Source organism: Hydra vulgaris, chromosome 06 (assembly GCF_038396675.1).
Source record: "Hydra vulgaris chromosome 06, alternate assembly HydraT2T_AEP".
NCBI lineage: Eukaryota > Metazoa > Cnidaria > Hydrozoa > Anthoathecata > Hydridae > Hydra > Hydra vulgaris.
Window position 1 is genome coordinate 6,530,001 of NC_088925.1, and position 26,805 is coordinate 6,556,805.

At 28.0% G+C, this 26,805-nt stretch overlaps 1 protein-coding gene across 2 annotated transcripts in view; it reads right to left on the reverse strand.

Moving 5' to 3' along the window:
- LOC100208216 (uncharacterized) overlaps positions 1 to 26,805 on the reverse strand; it is a 137,312-nt gene that overhangs the window by 98,412 nt on the left and 12,095 nt on the right. For both annotated transcript variants that reach the window (XM_065799082.1, XM_065799081.1), the window contains exons 2-8: positions 18,377 to 18,628; positions 17,962 to 18,233; positions 17,534 to 17,882; positions 11,906 to 12,109; positions 7,851 to 8,063; positions 6,163 to 6,732; positions 5,678 to 5,887 (exon numbers count right to left, since the gene is read on the reverse strand). In XM_065799082.1, the coding sequence (XP_065655154.1) occupies positions 5,678 to 5,887; positions 6,163 to 6,732; positions 7,851 to 8,063; positions 11,906 to 12,109; positions 17,534 to 17,882; positions 17,962 to 18,233; positions 18,377 to 18,628 (2,070 nt within the window). The remainder of the gene's footprint in view (positions 1 to 5,677; positions 5,888 to 6,162; positions 6,733 to 7,850; positions 8,064 to 11,905; positions 12,110 to 17,533; positions 17,883 to 17,961; positions 18,234 to 18,376; positions 18,629 to 26,805) is intronic.

A 26,805-nucleotide genomic window follows, 5' to 3' on the forward strand; every position in this document is an offset into this window, starting at 1 on the left:
CTTTTATTTTCTTTTATTTGTCTCAATTATGTCTCTCTAACCTTATACTTTTTGTTTTCAAAATTGTTTTGATCGCGTTGTTGTTTTGTGAATAAATTTATTAAATTTCCAAATTTTTAATATCTTATCCTGATGAACTTTATTTGTTAATAATTTAAATTATGGGTTCAAACGGCAATCAATCTATCCTCAACGGAGCCTTTATTTTTAAAGACGAGTCAAAAAAATTGGTTATCTGTAAATATTGTTCCAAAGAATTTGCATATCACCGAAGTCTTACAACGCTTCAGTATCATTTAAACAGTAAACACGTGTTCTTCGCAACTACTAGTAAAAATCAAAGCAAGATCGCGAGTTCGTCAAAACAACTTACAATTGAGGACAGTATTAAATCACAAAAGGGCGTAAATAAACAAATTTCTGCAAATAAATCAAAGGAAATTACGGAAGCCATTGTTTGCTGGGTTGCAAGTAGCTGTCGACCACTCAACATTGTTACAGATCCAGGTTTGACGAATGTCATTCGAACAGCAACGTCCGACTACAGTTACTATCTTCCCTGTCAAAACACAATTAAAATAAAAATGCAAACACTCTATGAAGATGAGAAGAAAAAAAAAATAGACCTCATAAACATGGCTACTAGTATAGCAATTACCTGTGATCATTGGTCTTCAATGGGTAATGTCAGTTATCTTGGTTTAACATGTCATTTAATAGATAACAGCTGGATGTTGAACTCATTTGCCTTAGGTGTTCATCAAACATTGAACCGACACACAAGTGACAATGTTTCAACCCACATCAGAAATATTGCAGATGAATGGGGATTATTTGAAAAAATATTTTCTATTGGTACTGATAACGGTAGAAACATTGTAAAGACTGTATCAAGTTTTCCTTTCAAACATCTTCCATGTTTCGCACATACCGTTCAGCTAATTATAAAATCTGCCATTGAGGAGACTGCATTTGACATAACACTAGCTAAATGTCACAGAATTGTTGGACATTTTAAACATAGTCCAGCAAATAATATGGAATTACATGAAAATCAGATTGACCTCGACCTGCCACAAGAAAATCTAATTCAGCATGTTGTTACAAGGTGGAATAGCATGTATGATATGCTGAGACGTATGTTGAAACATAAAAAAGCCATCACAGTAACACTTGATGAGCAAAACCATCACTTACAGACTTTGACAGAAAGAGAGTGGGAAAAAATTGAAAAAATTGCTGATGTTTTGCAACCATGCAAAGTGGCTTCAGAATTGTTAGGTGGTAATAAATACGTATCTAGTTCAGTGGTTTTACCAATTATATGCCACTTATCACGTGAAATGATTATTCAAGATGATGATCCTCGTTACATCGCGCTATTTAAAGAAAAATTTGTAAATGAAATGGAGCGCAGATTTAATGATTTTTCGAATGATAGTTGGTTGCAAATCTCGTCAGCATTAGATTCAAGATTTAAAAATTTATCGTTCAGTAATATATTCAGATCCTCTTCAGTGGTGGAAGCTACATCAAGGTTCATATCCTCAATTAGCAACAATTGCGAAGAAATATTTGTCAGTTCCAGCGACTACAGTTCCATGCGAAAGACTGTTTTCAACCGCTGGATTTATTGCAGACAAGCACAGATCATCTCTGCTGCCAGATTCATTGAACATGTTATTATGTTTAAAAGACTGGCTTTAAGAAATTTTTTATTTCAAGTTTTTCAAATATTTTATTTTTATTTGTTGTATTAGAAACAGTATAAACTATAATTAGAACTTTTTTATGATGTTTTATCATTTGCATGTAAATAGATCAAATGATTTTTAAAACTTTCCTGTTTGTTTCTTTTATTTATTTAAATTATAGTGTTCAATTAATCGCGCGATTAATTATGATCAAAAAATTTAATCATGCGATTAATTGCGATTAAAAATTTTATTCGCATGCAAGCCCTAATACATATATATATGTATATATACATATATATATATATATGTATAAATACATCTATATATATATATATATATATATATATATATATATTATATATATATATATATATGTATTATATATTATATATATACATATATATACATATATATATATACATATACATATATATATATATGTATATATACATATATATATGTATATATACATATATATATATATACATATACATATATATATATATGTATATACACATATATATATGTATATATACATATATATATATATACATATACAGGGTGTTAGCCAGAAATAAAATTCATACAGCGTTTTAGCGAAATTGGGAATTTTTTTTTTTTTTTTTTTTTTTTTTTTTTTTTTTATTAACCTCCACACGGCTGGGAAGGCCACTACAGATGAGGAGGCTACTTAATAGTGGTTATAACCCTCTCTCAACTCTATAACTCCGAAACACGAACCTTGACGAACAAGGCCGCTGCGCGGAGAAACAAGTTGAGCGCGGTACTACCAGGGACGTGGTGGGGATCGAACTTGGAACCTCTTGCTTATGAAGCAAGCGCTTTACCACTACACCACTACTAATTAAAATAGATCAAAGTTTCAATAAATAAATTTATTAATTCATTCATTAAAACTGCAAACAATTGTCTTTTGTTCTTGTTTTCTCTTCTCATCACTTACCGCATTAGGTGCGGCTAAAAAAAAAAAAAAGGTCATTACATTCTGACATTTAAAAAAGTAGATACAATTTTTTAGATACAATTAAGTTTCAACAAAAATTTTCTAATTTTGCTGGGTTATTCATAGGAATATTTTTCTGTTTTATTTATCAGGAGCATTTTTATATTTTATAAATGTTTAATTATAATTATTCAACTTGTTTCATTTTGAGCAACTTTCGTCAGTTTTCATTGTTAAATTGCTTCTCTCCTTTGTTTAATATTGTTGAGAGAAAACTAGAACAAAAGACAATTGTTTGCAGTTTTAATGAATGAATTAATAAATTTATTTATTGAAACTTTGATCTATTTTAATTGCGTAAATCGCTTATAAATACAGTTTTAAAAGGTTTAAACGATTAGTTACATATATTGTCTTCTTTTATTTTTATTTTCATTTTTAAATTATTAATGTAAAAAAATTGCTAAATAGTATTTAATTTTTAACAAAACATTTTTGACAATTTTCAAGATCCTCTTGTAAATTTTTAACTTGCTAAAACAACTTTTTAACGACAGTCGATAAAAAAACTATACATTATACTTAGGAATGCCAAAATTTTACAGCTTTTACGAAGGAAAACACAGACAAAAAATTATTACAGGTTTGTAAAATCCGTAAAATTGTAATTTTTGTAAAATCCAGACGTTTGACAACCCTAATTATGTGGAAAGATTTCGAATATATCAGATTTAAAATACTTAGTATTTTAAAACGAAAAATTTTTAAATAGTTAAAAAAAATTTTTAACTATTTCAAAATTTATTATTGTTTATCATACTTTATATTACAATTTTTATCATAAGATAAATTCAAATAGTAAAAAACTTGTTTAAATCGATAGCTTTTAAATGAAAGTTAAATTAAAGTTTCCGAAATTTTAATAACCTTTTATTGAAAAATTGGTTGGCTCACTAATTTCCGTCAAATATAATGCTACTTTTATTTAAATACTCGGTGTAATTAAGGCGATTTACAAATTATTCGAATTTATTTATTTGAAATTGGCATGATTTTATAGGCGTATTATGTCCTAACAAAAGCATTAGATGTTATATTTTTTTTCGCTTCAGGTTTTTTTAATATTATGAAGAATTTTTCTCTTTTTTATATAATTTTCTAATCCTTTTCACTACACCTAATTGTGAATACAAAGAATACCATTTTGGAGCCTTTAGATCACTTTCGCTCATCGGCGTTCATGAATTTAGTTAAAATCTTTTGAAAAAGTGCTTTAATTTACTATAGATCCTAGTTCTAATTGTTTCTGACCTATTAGCTTTATATAGTTGTCAAAAAACAATATTTCTATCAATTTTTACAAAAAATACAAGAATTCCGACCAAAAAAGAACTTGCAATCAAGAAAAAGTGCCAATAAACGTTAAAAGTTTTTAATCTATGATGTTCATTTTACCTAAATATCGTATTTATTTAAAATCTTATACGAATTTGGACAAGCGATTAGGATTTTAAGAAGATTTAAAAAAAAAATCTACGGTCTGGGTTTTTTTGCTTCAAACATTAATATTTTATGATACCACAAAATTTATCATTTTATTTTTTTCGTCTTTTCATGATTCACAGACCTGATCATTTAACGGAAATATGTAGTAGTCAACAAAATATCATACAGACGCTATAGTATTTTAAAATTGCCTTAACTACATCGAGTAAGTAACAAAGACATTTAAGGGGCAGATCGATTTTTTTCAATTTACAAATATACATTAAATATCTACGTAAATTTTGAATTTGTAAATTAAAAAAAAAATAATTATTGCAATTAATTAATAATACTATTTAATTATCTTCTTTTATGTTTTACGCAAATATAACATATATAATACGGTTCATTGCAAGTTTTATTTTTGATTTTTTGTTTGTTTTCGGTTTACTTTCCCAGCTAACTTATTTTACTGAAATTATTAATAAACTTTTTAATATAAAAACGTTATCAACTTATTTTATATTATAATGTTTATTAATATGCAAATTTTATTTGTACCTTTCCTAACTTAGGATAAAAAGCAAGAATGTAAATAAAGAGTTTTTGAATAACAAAAATAAATTAATAAAATAATTTATTAAACGTATTGAACAATTTTAACTGGAGAATAACTGACGTCAATTAAAAATTAAGAACATTTTTATTTCAACTTTTGAATGAATGATCTTGCTTGTTAATGACGACAGTTTTTTTTACTTTAAAAAATCGATCTTAATTCTTAATTGATTAACTTAATTCATTTCCTTGTCGCGCGTACTAATTGCGTTTTTTACTAGTCTAGCGCAACAATTTAAATCTGAGACTGATTTCTTTTTTTTTTTTTACCATGATCTTAAAAACCTTTGGGAATTTTAAACCAATTACGAAACCGCGTTATACGCGGCACCATCAGGCTGGCTAACACCCTGATATATATATGTTTTTTTATTAAAAAAATTGCTTTTAAGCTGGAAAAAGTTTAAAAACCTTTTTTTTTAAGTTTTTTTATTATTATTTGAAAGACTGCCTGCCCCAACCAAACCCTCAGTCGATGTAGTGGCACTTTTTTGTAGCAGCAGGCTAGTCAATGTAGCAACACTACATGTTTTACAGTAAAAAAATTAAATTAAAAACATTCAGAATATTTTTATTTTTAAAAAATTAAAATAAAAGCATGCAGTATGTCTTTAAAAACATTCTATTCTTTTACTTAGCGTTTTTGTGGATTTAAAAAAAAAACTATCAATTATTTTCCTCAATTAAATTAATGTGTTTTGTTACCTTAATTTGCTGAACTTTTTTTGTCAAATTAGATGTCATGAGTAGAGTAGTTAAGTGCAGTTTTTTAAAATTTTGATATATATATATATATATATATATATATATATATATATATATATATATATATATATATATATATATATATATATATATATATATATATAATATATTCCAATAAACCAACACACAAACATAAATATGGTCTTACTACAAAATCCAGATGCCAATACTTCTAGCTTACTGGTCCTTAAGCAACGTTCTTTTTTTAATAAGCATTTATTACTATAACTAATGCCATTTGTTCCACAAACTGGTTTCATAGATGTTTGACAATTTATTGTACATTTGCATTGCATACTAGTAAAATGATTTGCATCACAATCTTTATCTCCATCACATTTTAAATGATCACACTTTGCTAAAAAAAATTAAAAAAAATTTTTTAAATACAAAATAAAAAAAATAAAAAATTTTAAACATAAAAATATTTAGAAATGAAGAAATACAGAAAAATCTTTTTATCTGAATTCAATCAAATTACTGAACTCAACAAATTGAAAAAACAACTGAATAAATTCAACAAATTTTCTTTTGAGTTAAAATCTAGTATTTAAGTAACACCTTTAAAATTTTTGAAAATAGATTTAAAAAAATAAAAATAACACTTTTGAAAAAAATACATTAGTATGATACCTTTTATAAGGATGTCCATAAATCTATCATAAGACAACATAAAATCTTTACTTGATAAATCAGTTATTGCATTTGTAGAATCACTTAAAAGAAATTTAACTTCTGCCATATTAATGTCAATGTTTGTAGAAATAAGCACAATATATACACCCAACTTTTTCATTTTTTGTTTAGCTTCTTCTAACAGCAACCTTTCTGTTTCGATTATGTTATCAGTGAACAACACTAAGAACTTAAGTGAATCAATATGAGAATAAAGAAAAGCTTTATCTGCTGCCATATTCAAACTACGACCAATAGATTCTCCAGTATATAAGTTGTTTATATTATCTAGATAGTTTCTTGTGTGTGAAATTGTATAATTATCATGCAAATTTTTTATAATAGATCCAGAATTGAAAAACTCCATTATTCCTAACTTAATAAAATTATTAATAATAGGTAATTCAAAGGATTCCAGAAACGTTTTGACAAAATTCTTTTGCTGTATAAAAATATGATCTGAATCTTCTTTACCTCCTCCAAATGCAAACATGATATCAAAAGAAAATGGTTCAGTTGCTTTGTAAACTAAAAAAAAAATTTAATTCTCTATATAAAACTTTTTTAGTTACAACAACTCTTAATATAATTTACTTGATGTTTAAAATGCGGTCTGGTAGTAATGATTTTTTTTCTTTAGTTTTTTTGCATGTAAAGTTTTACTAATTATTTTTTGTTAGTCATTTATTATTTTAATTTTTAGTTATTTATTTTAGCCATTTATTATATATATTTTATTCTACTGTGTATTATTATTTTATGCTGTTCTTTTTTTATTGTTTTTTTTTTCAGAAAGTACTTAACATAATTTTTTGTTTTGTTAGTAATGTTTGTTGTAACTTTTGTTTTGTTTTGATTTTTTCAGTGTTTTTCTGTTTACATTTTATTTATTTATTTAGTCATAATATTTGTAATATATTTTGGTTATTATATTATGAGAACTATAATTAATATATTTACTAAATTTTTATAATTTTTTCAGCAATAGTCATTTTTATAACATTGTTAGTTGTTACGTTTTGTCAGTCTATTACTGTTTATAACTGTAACTTTGTATGCATAAATTATTATTTCTATCGTTAAAATAACATGTTATTATTATCATTAGTATTATTATTTATTATTATTATTATTATTATTTATCATTATTGTTATTATAAATATTTTTTTATTATTATCACTATTACTATTTTAATCATTGTCATTAGGTGTTTACTTAATGTTAATAGTTTATATAATAATTACTATATTATTATTATTACTATTGTTAAAGTAACATGTTATCATCATTATTATTATTAGTATTATTATTTATTAACATTATTATTATTGTTTACTATTATTATTATTATTATTATTATTATTATTATTATTATTATTATTATTATTATTATTATTATTATTTACTATTATTATTAGAATAAATATTATTTTTATTATTTTTACCATTATTATTTTAATCATTGTCATTAGGTGTTAATTTAATGTTAGTAGTTTATACTCTTTGTATTTAAACTATCTATTTGTAAACAACCTTGAAATGTAATACCAAATATTTCAGAAATATATTGATTGATTGAATATAGGGTGTAATAATTGCATATTTTACCATATTGTAAGTACTATCTATTACAACAGATACTTACTACAAACTCCTTTATTTGTAATTGTGACATCTACTTTTTTCTCACAAGAGTCCATTTTTAGATAACAGTAATTAAAATAAGTTCTTTTGTTTGATCCACAAACTGGTTTATATATGTTCGAACACTTTGTTGGACATACACATACTTCAACACCATTCTTTACTTCACAATTAGAATACATTCCACATTTTTTTGAGAAACAAGAACTTATACCTAAAAACATTTAAAAATTGATGTCCTAAATTTTTGTTAATTATGCTAATTGTATTAATAGTATTTATAGTATAGTATTATTTGAACTCTTATAATTTGTGTTAACTATGTTAATTATACTTATAGTACAATTTGAACTCTTTATAGTAATATTTGAATTGAATAGTACAATTTGAATACTAATTGAATAGTACTATTTATTCAAACTTGTACTTTCAATCAACTATAACAATCTCCACTACCAATGCATCTATTCAGGAAATAAGTTCATCCCAGAAAAAAACCATCTACAAGTGATGCAATTAATAATGACAGCAAACATGTAGCTGCTGCAGTAAAATCAAAACAATTATGTTGGTTCTGTAAAAACATACAACATCCTTTTTATGTTTTTACTCAATTTATTTATGTTATTATGTCAATTTATTTAAGTTATTTATGAAGAGAAAGTTATTAGAATGTCATCAGCTCTTTGTCTGAAAAACCTTCAAAACTCTTCAAAACAAAATCTATTTTCAAACTGCATGTACTAAATAACTTACATACAGACATCATTGTTGGTACAGATTTTCAAGAAAATACCTTTATATACTTTGTAGTACACAGGAAGGTCTTTTCAACTTTTAACAAAGAATGTCATCAGGTTCTTTAATTCCTTCATGGCTTATTAACCCAGGACCTGTATTTATAAAGAAAAATGCGCTACAGAGTAATTGTGATGATTCTGTAGGAAGTGTAGCTTCTTTAAGCCAATCCTCACTAAGCATACGTGAGATTGCCTGATGATCAAAAAATTACAGTTTTTACTAAACAACTTGCTTCTATTGGATTAGGAGCTGATATAGCAACATCAAATGATAGTCTAGAAACAACTCCTATCAAGAGCAATTTAACAACTATGGATAAGAAAGTTTGAGATTCAAATTCTATAAAACAAAGGGATCTTTTACCTTGTAGATTTTCAGGAAGTTGTAAAGCACCAAAAGAATTAATTTATAAAATTATTTGAATATTTTAAGGAGGAGGATGAATAACATAAATGTTATTATGATTTATTTTTTTTCCAAAATCTTTGCTTCCAAAAAAAGGCTGCAAGCAACCACTATTAGAGTTGGAAGTTACTGGAAGAGGAAAGATGAAGTTTATAGAGCAAGATGACAATTGACAGACAACTTAAAAGATTGCAAACTATATGAATCAGAAAACCAGATGAAGGAAATGAATTCCAAAGAACTGATTTTCAAGGAAAAAAACTAGACAAATAAGAGTTTTTGGAGCACTTAGGAACAGTAAAAGGATGAGATTTAATTGAATGACGAGTAACACAAGAATGACTTTTAGTAGATGGCACAAGAGACTATAGCTCTTTAGAGCAGCTCCCACATTATAGTATTTGTAGAAAAGAGAAAGAGAAACAACATTACAACAATGTGATAATGGTTGGAGGTTGGCTGCAAGAGCAGGTCTAACTATGTTTACAATGCGTTTTTGCACCTTGATAAAAGAGAAAGGGCATCATTGGAAGATCCGCCCCAGATATGGCAACAGTATTCCATACAACAAAGGATTTAAGATTTATAGAGATAAAGAATAGAATCTTGAGTAAGAAAGTGTTGAGCACAATAAAGAGAGACAACCTTAGCAGATGCTAATTTTGCAATGGATTTGATATAAGTTTCCAATAAAGATCAGAAGTAACAGTTAATCCTAGAAGATGATGGGTAGATGACTCATCGACATCAATAATCTTAAAGATGTTACGAGAAGATTAAAATCCATAATCGCTCTCCAGAATTTTTTGAAAATAGGGATAACAGATGCTTCTTTCCAGCAGGCTGAAAAAAATGACTCTAATAAGCACTTGTTAAACAGTTTTGAAAGTATTGACAACAGTTACGGAGAACATTTCCGCAAGACAATAACAGGTATGTTGTCCGGACCACAAGCTGTAGAAGAGTCTAAGTAGGAAATCACTTTAGATAAAGAAGCTGGAGTGATACGAATGTCAAGCAATGGATCAACCTGTTTGTCAGCTATATCAGGTAGAATGCAACTAGTGGAATCAAGAGATGATATTGATGAAAAGTTTTTAGCAAACAATTCAGCTTTGTCTTTAGGTGAAGTGACAAAGTCTGAACCATAGAAGAGAGGTGGAATAACAGATTTGCCCTTATTATTGATACTGTTAAAGATTCTTCAGAAGTCACGAGAGCCAAATTTTTGAGATGAAATACGAGATTTCATGGCCTGAGAATAGCGAGCTTTGGCGTTAGACAAAACCTTTTTAGAAGTTTCTTGCAATAGTAAACAGACGTCTGCTTTCTAGAGAATTGTTTTGCTGATAGATATGGAAGTAATGGTTTTGATTGGAAATTGCAGCAGCACAATGTGAGAAAAACCATGGAGAAGAGGCTTGACTTGGAATCGTCGAGAGAGAATAAAAGATTTGATGCCAGCCTGAATCCAAGAAGTTATGTAAGAAGCACATATATATATATATACATATATATTTATATACATATATATATATGTATATATATATATATATATATATAATATATATATATATATATATATATATATATATATATATATATATATATATATATATATATATATATATATAAAGAGCCAACAAAATATTGGGTTATTCTTTACACAGTAACATCAACAAAATTAATTAAATTAACATTTGTTTGAGGGTTAAATAGTTTTCAGTCCATTTTTTGACTTATTAATATATCTATCCACTTCTTGAATATATAACTGTTGTTCATCATCATAACTTCATTTCACTTACAATCTTTTTTCAAATTTTCTTCCTCTGCCTATACTATCAATACTACATACTGAAACATAATCATGAAACAAACTTGGTCATTGAAATCAATAGTTATCATTTTTCTAGACAGTCCGCATGCAAAGTCTAGTAAGACTTTCTAAGCAATAGGTAGTATTTTTCAAAGATATTCAATTTGCTGAATTTCCAAAATTTTTTTAATGCCAACTCGTATATTAACTAAATACTTTACAATTTTCAAAACATTTTTTTTTTCATTTACTTTTCTAAAAGTGCAGTCACCACCATTGGCGATGCTATAATGTTTTATTATTTTACAATTTTTTATATTTAAATTTAACTTAAATTTTAAATTTAATTTAACTTAAATTTTTTATAATTTCACAACCTAAAATAGTTTCTGACTTAAACTAAAAGTTGGATAATTTTTTTTTTAAACATTATTATACACTTAGCAGTAAGTATTAATGAGTATGATCACTGAGCAATGATCCCACAAACCATTACTTTACTCTTGCTTAAACATCAATAACTCCCTCTAAATATTCCTCATATCCAACCCTCGGAATTAGGGTCAGCATTTGGCAATGCCAACCTAAAAGTGTTTGAGGTCAACAAAATATTGCCAACCTCATTTCTATGTTTTATGGTAAGACCTTTGTATTTAATTTTTTTTTGCCAACCTGTTGTTGACCTCTAAAAGATTGAGGTCAGCAAATTATTACCGACCTCATTTTTCCTAATTCCAACGGTTACATACCATTATATCTTGTTTGTCAAGGTTTGTATTTCAGAGTTAGTGGTTTAAGAGAGGGTTGTAACCTCAATAAAGCCTTCTCAACTGTGGTAACCCTCTTAGCCTTATGGAGGTAAATAATAGTTGAAAAAATTTTAAAAATGGAAAAAATACTCCACTATTAGGCTTTATAACATATTAAATTTTTTTTTACAAGGTTATGTACAAAAGACTTAACACATATTTTAAACATTTATTTTAAATTTTCATAGAAAATATAAAGGTGATGTAGGAAAGGAGACTTACCACATGATCCATACGATTTTAGTCGAATAACAGTAGTGGTGAGACAAGCAACTCTTCTCATTTCACATTCACTTGAATAAGTTTTACCATTATCAGCACATATTGGTAAAGATTCAGTAGAGCATATAGGACACACACATTGATACTTATCATTTATAACTTGGCAGGATCCATAAAATGGACAATTGATACCAGCACAAGCATCTAAAATATAGTTTAATTAGCAATCAATATGTATATTAGTATGTAAAGTAATTATTATATTATTATTATATATTTCCAAAACTTTTTCTCAGCACAAAATGTGAAAATACTTTTTAAAAAAAGACAATTCTTTTAATTCTATTTAAAAGCATTTTATTATTTAAATTTAAGACATGTTTCGACTTTATAAAGTCATCAGTTAAAATATGTTTTTCAAAAATTGTTTAAAATAAAAATTATGATTTTAAAAATAATCATACTAAAAGCCATGAAATTGATAACAAACTTCCTCTATACACAATAAGAATTATTATAAATTATTTAACAATTATTTTAAATGGTAAGAGTCATTTTAACATGATTTACTTGTTTATTTATATTGGATTTTTACCATGCCATATGAATACTTTATTTAATTTTTAATTCAATTTTTTTTATTGACACAATCCAAAGTGAAAAAGCATTCCTCACTATAATTTGTAAAATATTTTTCTTGAGTGAAGCAACTTATAAATAAAAGAGCTTTTATCTCTTTTGTCTAGTATCTCTAGTGTTCAATCATTCGTGTCTTTAAGGGAGAAGTTTTGCCAATATAAAAGGATTTACATCCTTCACTAATAAATTGCAAGAAAAAAAAAGAAACTAAAAAATTAGCTAAATGAAGAAGACTAATATATATATACATAAATATGTATATATATATATATATATATATATATATATATATATATATATATATATATATATATATATATATATATATATATATATATATATATATATATATATATATGTAGAGAGAGAAAGTGAAACAGAGAGAGAGAGAGAGAGAGAGAGAGAGAGAGAGAGAGGAGGAGAGAGAGAGAGAGAGCGAGAGAGAGAGAGAGGAGAGAGAGAGAAACATTTTATCGATCAATATCCTAAAAGAAACCAATATTAAGATAGGAGTTAGAAGAAAACAAAGAATAAAGTTAAAGAGCAAGGCATCAGTTGACAGAAGATATGGAACGTTGTAGGCTGCATTAGTCAGGAAAACATTAAGATGGGAGAGAGTTCTAAAGGATTAAAGTGCAGGGAAAAAAACTAGAGCATGCAGGAACAGATACAGTAAAAAGATGAGACTTTGCTGAACAACGAGTCAAGCAAGAATGAGTTTTGATTGATGGAACTAGAGATAATAGCTCCTTTGAATGGCGACCATGTTAGTTCTTGTAGAAAAGAGAAAGAGATGCAACTTTATTGCAATGGAAGAAAAGCTCAAGCTTGGCAGATAGAACAGGTCCAAATACGTTTACACTGTGTTTTTGGAACTTATCTAAAAGAGAAAAAACATCATTAAAAGAACCAGCATAAATATGACAATAGTATTCCACACAAGGAAGATTTTTTAGAGGTAGTGAATGGAATCATGTGTAAGATAATGGTAAGCATGATAAAAAGAAGTAACCTTAGCAAATACTAATTTTGAAATCAATTGTATATTTAGTTTCTTTGAGCGGTCAGTAGTGAACATTCCAAGAAAACACAAAGAAAGGAACTCAGTGAGAGGGTTGCCATTTATTAATATAGGGGTGTTGACAGAATTGCGATAGTTGTTTGCAGTAGATAAGTAGAGTTTTGTTGAAGTTGAAATGCACAAGTCACTGCAAATCTGTTACAGAAGTAAGAAGTTATTGGAATTTAGGAAGAGTGTTGGCCTTCAAGGATGACTTTAATAAAGCGGTTTGAAAGAAATGATTTGATAATCTCAAAAACTTTCCTAGATATAACATATGAAGCAAGTTATGGAGAAGAACAGCATGCTTAACTTTATTGAAAGCTTTAGATATTTCAAGAGCAATACTCTTTGCCTCACCCCCTTCATCTAATGCACTATAGAACTTTTCAATCATAGCAGTTAGCAAGTCAGATTGTAGAACAAGAAGATCGAAAACTGTATTGACTATCTAACAGTTAGTTATTTGAGTCAAACTGGGATGTTAAAAAACATTTTTTTTTTATAGTATAATGAAGTTTAAATTGCTTATAAAAATTGTGTTGAAATTCAAGAGAAAAATTCTTTAAATTGCATAGAAAAATGGATAAAAATCTGAAAATAAATATGTGAATTTCTTCAGGTGTCAATAAGAAAAGCGAACACATGGTGGTCTATCCTGATATTCTTTCTGCCATAAGGCCAGTACCACATGGTCCAGGAGTTCCAGTGCCTTCTCCACCTGAGAAAGGCGAACTAGAAGAGAATATGAAAGGCATAAAAGTGGAAGGCACTGACATATCTGAGACATATGAGCCAACGTCTAGCATGACTATGCCAAGACCACTCATTCAAAGTCAATTAAATGACTTGACCAGAGATCTTGGTCTTTCTGAAGAGAATGCACAACTTCTTGGTTCCCGTCTTAGTGAGAGCAATCTCCTCTCCAAAGAAACTACCTTCTATTGGTATAGAAATAGTGAAGAAAAGTTTCGAAGGTTCTTTGAAGTTGATTCTTCTAGCTCATTGGCATATTGCAATGATGTAAAAAGCTTAATAGAGGCACTTGGCGTTCCTTACCAACCAAGAGAATGGAGGCTCTTTATTGATTCCTCAGGCAGAAGTCAAAAGGCAGTATTCCTACTCATTGGCAATAAAATGACATCTGTACCTATTGAACATCCAGTTCAGTTGACAGAAAGCTACAAGAACATGAAAGTATTAATTGATGCAATCAAGTACTCCAACCACAACTGGCTAATATGTGGTGACCTTAAGATAAAATACTTATTAAGTTTTCTTATCAATATAGAGCTTTCCTTAGAAAATATATTAGCACCTGTGTGTAATTTTTTAGAAAGAAATAGAAATATATTTTAACTTACTAAGATTTGATTTTTTATGAATAAATCTTTTCTTTTCAGGTTGTGTGCTTTCTACTTGGAATGCAAGGGGGTACACAAAATACCCTTGTTTCTTATGCCTATGGGATAGTGGGATAGTAAGGCAGATAGTCTTCACTATAGGCAGAAAGACTGGCCATCTTGGGAGACATTCACAATTGGCAGCTACAATGTGATAGCTGAACCACTAGTCCCTCCAGAAAATGTTTTACTTCCTCCTCTTCGTATCAAACTTTGTCTGATGAAAAATTTTGTGAAAGCACTGAATAAAAAAAGCCAAGCTTTTAAGTATCTATTGCAAAAGTTCCCAAAGATCAGTGATGCCAAGCTACATGCAGGTATATTTGACGGACCCAAAATTAGAACTCTGCATGGCAAACATGCAGCACAGTAATTGAAGGATTTCTGGGAAATAAAAGAAACTCTGAATATGTTTCACATGTCAATGAGCTTATGAAAAGCTTCAAAAAACTGAGAGCTTGCATGTCAATAAAAATGCATTTTCTCCAGTCACATCTTGACTATTTTCCTGAAAACTGTGGAGATTACAGCGAGGAACAGGGTGAAAGATTCCACCAAAATATAAAAATGATGGAGACCAGATATCAAGGACTTCTTTCCTTGGAAATAGATTTTTACAGAATTCGATTACTTCACATGTTGTTTTTAAGTTTTAAGTTAATAAAGGAGTTAAATTAAGCCTTTTTTCAGTTCACAAATAATTATTGCAATGTATTACATTACTAGGATGAAAATGAGAGATTTCTTGAAAATTATGTTTTTCTCAAAAAAAATAGTGTTGCATTCAATAAAAGTGTGCTGTATTTCAATAACCTGACCTGATTGAGCAAAATGAATGTCATATTCGGGTAGAGGAGACCATTTCATTAGGAATTACATAAGAAACCCCCAGGAACAGAAATTTTTTTTTCAAATGTAGCCCTGTGTAATAGAGAGAATAGAAGACTGATCAAACAATAAGTGGAAGGGTCAGAGTGTTCTCCAGAGTTTTTAAAAATTGGAACAACAGATGCCATTTCCAGCAGGCAGGAAATTAAGACTCCATTAAGCATTTATAAAATAGTTTAGAGAGAATTAAAAAGAGTTTTGGAGAACAATTTTGTAAGACGATGACAGGAATGTTGTCTGGAGCACAAGCCATAGAAGAGTTCGATTGAGATATGACTTGAGCAACGGAAGTTAGAGTATTATTTGGGTTAAAATCTTTAGCATTTGGGGTAAAATCCTTATTTTTGTCAAAAAATAATTTTTCAAAAGTATGTCAGCCTGGGTCTCAAAAGTAGAGGATTTTCTTTTTTAATTTTAATTAGTAATTAAAAAAAAATAAAATACTATTTATAGTATTGCTAAGAAACAGTTAAAAATCCTAACAATTGATTAACATGTTTTTCTGGATTAGAAAGTTAATTTGAACACAACAATAAAAAAATATTGCATTCTTGAGGAGATTGATAAAGAACAAAAAAAAAAAGTGATTAAAAAAAGAACAATAAAAAAGTGCTTAAAAAGGTCCATAAAAATATAACTAATGTATTTAAACCTGATTTCAAACAAAAAAAGTTAAACTGGTACACAAGTATACCTTTAAGCCAACTTGAAATCACTGAAAATCAAAAGATAATAGCTCATAACATTAATATCTATATTTTAAACAGCTAAATTTAAATTAGTTTTAAAAAGTGCAAGTAGGTTTGGTAAATTTTGCTTAATTAAAAAGGATTTTAAAAATAAAAGTTACTTTAGTAGACCAATAATGTTTGCAAAAGATAGCTTGAAACAGTTTGATGGTTTCTTATGCTTAAAATTTTTAGATGCTATTACCATGTTTTAAACTATAAGCAATAAGCTACTCAGTTAGATCAGTCCTGCTAATCAACTATAGGTTGTAACAATTCTTTCCTACGTAGCTTCACAATAGACAAACAGAATGACCATCCATCAGCATCTGCCATAAATATGCAACCGGTACTTCACAGATATATTTCTTTTTTTTTTTGAACATCTTTATTTCCAACAAGGCTGCAAGCAATTACTAATTAAAGTTGGAAGTTACTGGAAGAGAAAAGATAAAGATTGTAGAGCAAGATAACGATTGACAGACGACTTAAAGAATTGCAAATTATATAAATCAGGAAAGCAAGATGAAAAAAGCGAATTCCAAAGAATTGATGTTTGAGGAAAAAACTAGAGGAACAAGAGTTTTTGGAGCACTTAGGGTGTGTGTATATATATATATATATATATATATATATATATATATATATATATATATATATATATATATATATATATAAATATATATATATATATATATATATATATATATATTCATATATATATATATATATATATATATATATATATATATATATATATATATATATATATATATATATATATATGTATATATATATATATATATATATATATGTATATATATATATGATACAATATAATTTTTTAATTATAATAATTAGTGTAATTGTAATGAAAGTAAGATGGGAAAACTTAATAAACTAAAGTAACCTTTTTGGAAAGAACATTGTTGAAGTTGAAGCTGTAGGTCTTGAACAGGTTGGCAATGTCCACACTTTCCACCACATTTTGCTGATACTTTGATGTTATCTTTATTTTTAAAATCAACAATTCCTATATCAGGGATAGTAGATATAACTTTCCAACTTGTGCTGTCCTTAAGCTTTAATCCAGTTCCAGTTAAGTCAATCATAAAGGATCCTTTTCGACATTCTGAACTGATATTTGATGAAAAACAGTCACCTGCTGTACCGTATGCAACAGGGTTACCTTCTTGATTTGTCTCAGCAAATTTAAAATCATCTGTTACCACAGTCATTGTTTTTAAATTTAATCGAATCTAAATTGCACATACAAAATAAATAATAAATTTACTGAAATTATAAATTAAGATTTTTTTAAAAACATTAAATTGACACCTTTGTGAATTGTGTTATTCCTGCTTTTCTATATTGTGTCTGCTGTGTTTCACCAGAGCATTGTTCATTATTTATCATCATTTTTTCATATATGATAGCATAGTTTTTTGATTTTCCGGCAACTAAAGATATGTAATCTTTAGGAGATTCAGTATTCATTCCATCACAATATACTTTTATTGGAACATTACAAGTCTTGTTCACATTGATGTAATATTCTCCATCAAGTGATGCAAATCCAGCCCTTTTCAAGTCATAACAGGTAAATATGTCTATAAATATTTTTCAAAGATATTTATATGCCATATTAAAGATAAAAATATCCATTTTATTTTACTTTATTTTTTTATGTTAACGCATTTACTAAAAAAATTTTAAACCTAAAATTAAAAAAAAAAGTTAAAAAAGTACTCACTACAAACTCCTTGGTGCACAACAGTATAGTTTGTTTGTTTAATACATGAATTGTGTCGCATGACACATTCATTAGGATAGGTGTAATTATCATTTGAACACACTGGATCATATTCTTTCGAGCAAAAAATTTGATGACAAGAGCATGTTTCTTTTCTTGTATATGGGTGTATGACACACACACCACCAAAGAAGCATTTTTTTTTACAGGTTATTGTTTCTCTACGACTTCGATGAACTTCAAAAGATTCCCCTATATTTTAATTTTTTAAAAATAAGATGGATGATCTTAAATGTAGACATTAAATTAATAACATTTAAATAAAAACTTTTTTATCTTTATTATTTTAAAAAACTTTTTTTTTAATATTTTTATCATCAATACTAACTTTTAAAAAAATTGTAAAGAACTAGAAAATATCATTTATAAGGTTGAAAACAAGTTTAAATAGGAGAGGTTGAGGATTTTGCTGCTTGTATTGTAAACAACACAATATAAACTAAAACTTTTATCAACAAGAATTATATATACTGTGGTTTATATACAGTTAAGAAATCAAGATTACTTTGTAAATTTTAAAGACTTGGCACAATAGGTAACAGTTAATAACAAGGATCAAGCTCAAGTTTTGAGCTTGCTAAAAACTTAAGCTTGGAGTAGATATAAATATACTTCACAAGCATCTTCAAGCACCTACTTAACTATATTGAATATTTATAAGTATTTAACAGTTTAAAACTTTTAATTTGACATTTTAAACAATTTATTTAAACAAAAACGTTTACTTAACAGGTATAAATAAATTGAAATAAATTCTCAAATTTTTTATTTTACAGAAGACCCAAAAAAAGAAAATATATGTTTGTTTTAAACACTTTTTCCAGCATAGAATTCAATTCTTAAATTTTTTATTGTTTTCTATATATACAAAAAAAATTTTTAATGAGCTATTTTCTTTGATATCTATATTTAGGTGCCAGCTCAGCTTTTGACATTTTTTTTGACAATTTAGATCAACTTTTGGTAAACCTTTTGTGTAGGGCTTACACCTGAATATATTTGTCAAATGCTATTTGAATAACTGAGCAAGTATTTAGTATATAATATTCAAATACCGTTAATGATTATTTGTTGAACACTCTTAATGTTAATTTACAGTTTAACTTTAAAACATGATTTTAAAATATGAATTTTTATGTTAAGCATATCACTTACTGTCACTATGACTAATGACAGCAAGTGATATGCTTAACATAAAAAGTGGTAAAACTTATGCAAATTAAAATTTTATTGAAGTTTTAAGTAAATAATTTATACACAACAACTATAATATTATATTATATAATAATATAATTATAAATAATATAATAATATAAATTATATAACAATATATAAATTATATAATAAATAAATAATAATTATATTAATTATAATAATATTATTATAATATTATATTATATAATAAACTAAATAATATTTCCAATTAACAAATGTTGCAATTGTAATGTTGATACAATAGTAATATTTACTAAACTTAGCTAAAGTAATTTTTAAAGATTTTAAATTTCGCAATTTCAACCCTTATTAACAATCTGTAATCAAAGTGCCCACACAAGATAACATACAAAGGATCTACCTACAACATGTTAAATAATTTAAGATAAAAGACTACTAAAAAAAAATAAAGAAAAAATGTTTTTTCAAAAGTTGCATAATTTTAAACATTAACTAAAACAGATATACTTTAACAAGATGATTCCCCTTCCCTAGCAGTAATAGCAACAGTTAATGAGGTTATAAAACATGAATTATTTAACACATTTTACATAATCTAAGCACTTAAACAAGTAGCTGCTTCGTTATAATTAGTTTTTCTATGCTTTAAATGATGTAGTCTGAAAAGCACAACCTAGTTGATTAAGTTTATTACTAACATAAATAAAAGTATATGCAATCAACATGGGTTCTGCAGATCAAAGAAGGAAGAACCTAAAAGCAAATGTTATAGATTACATGCATATAAAACTGGCTAGTTTTCTACTAATACAACAAGTTCAAATTATAACCCAGCTTTAAGAAATACTTCATCAATGGAACCAGTCAAATTTGTACATGACTCATGCTTGGAATATTAGACAAGAAACCATGTGTGTATTCCTAAGAGTCACATATTTTATTCTGACATTCTAAGTTCAATTTTAAACCTTTTTGATACAAAATGCCAATTATTATTAAAAATAATAACTTGTTAAGGAAAGGATTTTTGAATTAACTTGTTTTGTTTTGCACATCAAAAAAATGTCAATGAGTGAATGAACCACAAAACAGTCAAAAAACAATAATAATAATAATAATAATGAAAAAGGCATAAAATTTTTGACAATATCAGGGTGCGTAGCCTTTAGAGAGATAAGCTGCGATGGAAACTATTTGCGACAGAATAAACACCAGTAATGCAAAAAAGACCATGCAATAACATTGTTTATAAAATGACCCCTCCAATCATTGTCCAATCAGTCTTCTTTCTGTTATTAGCAAGGACTTTGAGTCTTTGATAAACAAATTTCTCACATCCCATCTTGAGTCAAATAAATTACTGTCAGACAATCAATATGGTTTTCGATCCTCTTGGTCTATGGCTGACTAGCTAACTGCTGTGACTGAAAGATTTTATCGTGCATTAGATGGAGGCAGATAAGCTACAACAATTGCTCTTAACATATCTAAGGCTTTTGACAAAGTTTAGCATGCTGGTCTTCTCCATAAGCTTGATTCATATGGTGTGCCTGGGAAAGTTTTTGAGATTATCCAATCCTTTCTTTCTAACCGCTTTATTAAAGTTATCCTTGAAGGCCAACACTCTTCTTTATTTCCAGTAACTTCTGGGGTACCTCAAGGTTCTATCCTTGGTCCTGTTTTGTTTCTTATCTACATTAATGATCTTCCCAACAACCTTACATCTAAAGTAGCTCTTTTTGCTGATGACTCAACTTTATACTCCTGTCTTGACAAAAAGTTTTCTCTTTTTGATCACTTAGAATAGGTAGCCGATCTTGAATCTGATCTCACTTCTGTAACAGATTGGGGCTCACAGTGGCTTGTGAATCTCCAACAAAACTCAGTTATTTACTGTAAACAACTATAAGTACTGTTAACATTCCTATTTTAACGAATAACAACCTTACCACTGAGTCCTCTTTTTTATGACATCAAGGTCCAAAATGCATTTTAAAAATAGTTGGACAAGTAGCATAAATGTGCCTTTTCTATGAAAAACTAACTATTTCATAGAAAGGGCACATTTATTTTATTTGAATATTATGCTATTTGTAAATTTTTGCGCTTAAAAAGCATTTTATCATTCAACATTTTATTATTAATATTTTATTATCAATATCTACCAAATATAACTGGTAATAGGTGGGCATATGGCACCAGTGATTTATTACTTTATTAGAAAAATCAATTGCTTCAAGCAGGAATACCTTTATTAGACCATAAAACTACAATGTGCGAAATTTGAAAGTTGCAAGTTTTTTTTTTTTTTTTTTTCATTAAACTTAATATGAAACATAAACTAGAGTGAGTTATAATTAATGAATTTTTAAAAACGAGCGTTGGTTTAAAACATTTTCCTGCGCACTTTCATATATAATAAAACGTAAATATTTTTTTGTTGTTTTTTGTTTTCATAATTTTTAGACATGTTTGGGTCTTGTAAAAATGGGCAGTTTTACATCAAAACTATATAATTAATTGAACTTATGTAAGTAAAACATTTATAAAAAAAACATGGTTTTAACTCTTAAAGCCGCTGAAAAGTTTTAGTTTTGTTTACGCTTACTTGTTTTAATGACGCATTTCTTTGTTTGATTTGATTCCACAAAAAAATGGCGTCTTTAGAGCGGTTTATATATTATTTTTTATATTATTATTATTTTATTAATAACCCTCTGTAAAATATGTTTACAAGGTAAAAATACAAACTAAGAAAAAAGAGAGATAAAAAAGTATCATTTAAGAATGTTTTCTTCAAGTGTATTTTTAAAAATTGTTCGCTGTTGTTTTACATTCCAACATTGAACCGTCTGTATCAAAGTATGAAAAGTAGCTTCAAAAATTACATTCTCTGAGTCTCTAAGTTTTACTTTTTTTTAAACCAGCATTAAGGTTTTAATACTCAGTTTATGAATATTACATAATTCTTTTATATCATCTAAAAAAGAAGATTTAGTTGAGCAGTAGTTAAGTTCAGGGCCGTAGTGAGATCAAAAATCCTTTCGGGCAAGGAGAAAAAATGCCGCCTCAAATTCAATAATTTTTTTAATGTTTAATTTGATTCAAATTTTGATAAACCTACCTAAAGCACATTTAAAATCAACTTTTAATCGTGCTTTGTGGTTGAAAGTCATTGAAAAAATTACCAGGAATTAGTTTTTTTAATAAACGTTAAAATTAGACACATTCAAACAAAATTTATTTTTCTAGCTTTCAACGATGCAAAGTTATCAATAATTTCAATGTAACACAGAGATTTTTGCCAGGGGATTTTCAATTGACAAAATTGCAAGATTAGTCAAACGTTCTTGACCCATGGAGGATCTTAGATAATTTTTCAAAAGCTTAAGTTTGCTAAAGCTACGTTCACATGATGCCACAGTGACGGGTAGTGTGAGAAAGATTCTAAGAGCAATTTCAATGAAAGGGTATGCCTCAGTCAAAGAATAGGTGTGCATAAATTGCAAGATTTTCATTGGATTTGTGTTTTTTAAATCTGGAATCAGGACACTGGTTTGAAACTTAAAGCTTTCAATTTCAGATAGAAATTCATTAGCATTAAGATCACGAATATATTTTTGACAAATCTCCACATTTCTTCAGATCTTAACTGACATACTAGCAAGAGATTTACCATTTAGAAACTCAAAATCTGATGAAATCTCAGCCATAGTTTCAAATCTCCAGTGTAATTGTGTAATTATACTGTCAAAGACTATATTACAATTAATTTCAAAATCTTTTTCTGGAGGTATGTGTGAACTTTCTTCCCTTGTTTCATCATCAAACATCCTTTTTGCTTTTCGTTTTCTTTTGATTGGAAAGCTAGCTTCAATGTCAAGATCTTTTGATATTATTTCAGCTTTTTTCATGCTGTTATGAATCCCCCTGTCTCGAAGGTTTTGTATAGAAGCAATCAGACCAGCAATTTTTTTTTGATGCAATATCAATTGTCATATTTTTTGATTGTAAGCTGCGATTCTCTCTGTCAATTAATGTAAGTATCATAGTCCAAAGGTCAAGCCAGCAAAGAAACTCAAAATCAACTTAAATCAAAATCTCTCTAGCTATGGACCTTGTTTCAGCATTTAGCAGAGAATCATTACTAATTTCTTGTAAAACATTGCAAACATTTGTGATTTGATTATTTAGTGAATGGATAGCCTCCTTTTTGGCAGACCAGCGTGTTTCACTTTGACTTTTTAGGGTGACTTCAAGTGTTTTCATCAGTTTGTCCCATCTGGTAGTAGAACTTGAGAAGAAATTGAATATTTTTTGAACCTTTCCAAAATATGTAATCATAAATGGGGTAGAGTGTGAGCTGCGCAAGGCACATACCGTGCTAAATCATTTTTTGCAGTTATTTGGGCTTGAATACGAGAACATTTTCCAGACATGTTGGCTCCATTGTCATAACCCTGACCTCGGCAATCTTCGATGTTTAATTCATCTTTATTTAAGCTGAATAATATTTCTGAAGCCAGACCAACTCCAGTTTTTTGATGAGACTCAATGAAATCCAGAAAACTCTCTTCAATAGAACATTCTCCATCAGTGACACAAACATATCGGATTATTTCTGACATTTGTTCTTTGTGAGAGAGATCAGGAGTGCAATCAAATAAAATTGAATAATATTTGGCTTTTTTAATTCTCGTGACTATCTCACTTTTCACCTTTCTGCCAAGAAGTTCAATTAGTTCATTCTGAATTTGTGGGGAAAAGTAACTAACAGATTTCTGCTTAAGTTTAACATTCGTAATGTGTTCTGCTAAAGGATGATGATAGCGTGCTATTAGTTCAATTGTGTTGAGAAAGATTCAACTGTTTGGCTCACCAATAATATTGGAACTGCCTCGAAAAGCCAAATTGTTCTTAGCGCAGAACATAATTGAATCTATAACAACTTTTAGAATATTTCGCCACTTTTCTTTTTCAGTTTGGATGGCATTTTGAATGTCCTTGTCTAAAGATCTTCCCTCTCTCAGATTTATTTCCATTTCTTTCCATGAAGTGAAACACTTACTATGTTCACAGCTATTCTCGTGTTCAGGGATTCGAGGGTTTAGTTGTTTCCATTCTGAAAAACCTTTTGATTTGCAAACTTGCTTGTCTTTGTGTTTGAAAAAAGGATACATGGAAAGCAAAACAAAGAATTTTTTGATGCACTGTATAACAACCATTGACGATTAACTTTTTCCCCAGATTTTTTTCAAACCAACTAGAACTGAAATGTCTGTTTTCTGGTGATGTTGATGTGGTAGGATAGACTTCTCTCTTGTCTTGTTTAGCACCATGTTCAACCAAAGAACATCTTAGACTGTCATTAATTTTGGGCCAAGTTGGTGGATCATCAAACTTGAATTCTAACAGATTTGTTGTAACTGCATTTTGGTTGACTTCATTGTTTTGCAGTAACTGTTCATCATCACATCGAAAAAAAAACTGGACTTTTTTGCGCTGTAAAAATAAAAATAAACTATATCAACATTTATTCCATTGTAATATTCCAAATGATATGGCTTAGTTTGCTAAGTTTTTTAATTAAATTTATTTGTGATTTTGACTTGAAAATCCATCAATAAAAATATTTTTACCTGGTTGTTCTGTTTGATCTTCGCTTTTTTTAATCCATTTTGCAAACACCTTTTGTAATTTTTTGTCACTTTCAAGTCGTTGCTTTTTTAACTTTTTAAAAGCTGAACCAGATAGCTTTATTCTTTTTTTTGATGGTGACATAATAGATTTTAAAACTTTTATTTCAAAATATTTTACTTTTCTTGACAAAGAAAGAATGAAAGTTTCTGTGTGTGACTAGGTGTAATCAATAAATACAAATGCAATTATTTTGCCTCGATTTCTTTTTTAAAAGTTCTTAAGTCAAAAAACTGCGAGTTAAAATTATTTTCATTAAAAAATTGCAAATCTGGGTCGTAAAAGTCATTAAGTAAAATATTATTTGTAGTTTTGAAAACATCAAAGTGTTGCGTTCCAAAATCAATTGTTTGTTTACCCATTTGTAAGAGTAATTAATTCTTACGCTTAAAAAAAAAATTAAGTTATTTTTTAAATTCGCGACAATTAATTTAGTTATATTTAGTCGTTGCGTATTTACCTTGATTGCGCAGTTTTTTCACTTTTTCCCATAGTTTCTTTCTCTCTTCCATAGTTTCTTTAGCGAAATCTTCGTTAATATATATTCCACTGCCTTTCAGATTTTGTTTTAACTATTTAATTTTTTTTTTAATTAATGTTTTAATTTCACATTGGAAATTCTTTTAATTTGCATGAAGGTGCGAAAAAATTTATGAGGCGTGTCCAAAGATTTTGAAACGCAAATTAAAATTATTTTGGTTTTTAGGCGTCTTTAAAACATTTCATATATTAAAAAAAGTTTATTAAATTTTGAAATTTGTCGCATAGTTCGCCACCCCTTCACTACGGCTCTGGTTATTATAAACTAGTTTTATGAGCAAATTTATAAAACCACTGGAAGAAAATCTAGAAATATAGATTTATTTTATAATGCTTTTCTATATTATGAAGTCTATATTATGGGAAAGAAAACATCAATTTTTAACATCCGGGATAGTGGTGTCAAAATTAGGAACAAAAAGGAAAGACAAATCTTTAAATGGTATTGTATTTTTATAGAATTGGTTTCAGTCTCATTTAACGAATAACACAATAAATAAATGTTTACCTTTTTTTCATGATTTTTAGCAGTTTTTTAACATATTCGAAGAATTAAATATTCAAGTATTCGAACCATTCAAGTATTCGAACCATTCGAAACTCAAAAAATACGATTTGTTATAAACCTTACTCATGAGTTTCTTAAAAAGCATCCAATTTTTATAAACAAAAAACTGTTCAAAAAAAAATTTAATTTAGCGCAACTGCAACTTAGTGGGAAAAACTCCAGAGTGTGAATTTCAAAAGGGCGAACCTACAAAATATGTAGGTTTTTTTGGTGTTTGAGAACTTCCAGACATGGAGCAAACTCCAAGCATTTGTATGTTTATACTTATGTCAAATAATAAAGCTTTACAAAAAAGTTGCGACGATTGGAGGCTGGGAACGAAAAACTCCTTTAACTACACCCCTCCCCCTCCTCCCCCCTCCCCTCCTCCCCCCTCCCCTCCTCCCTC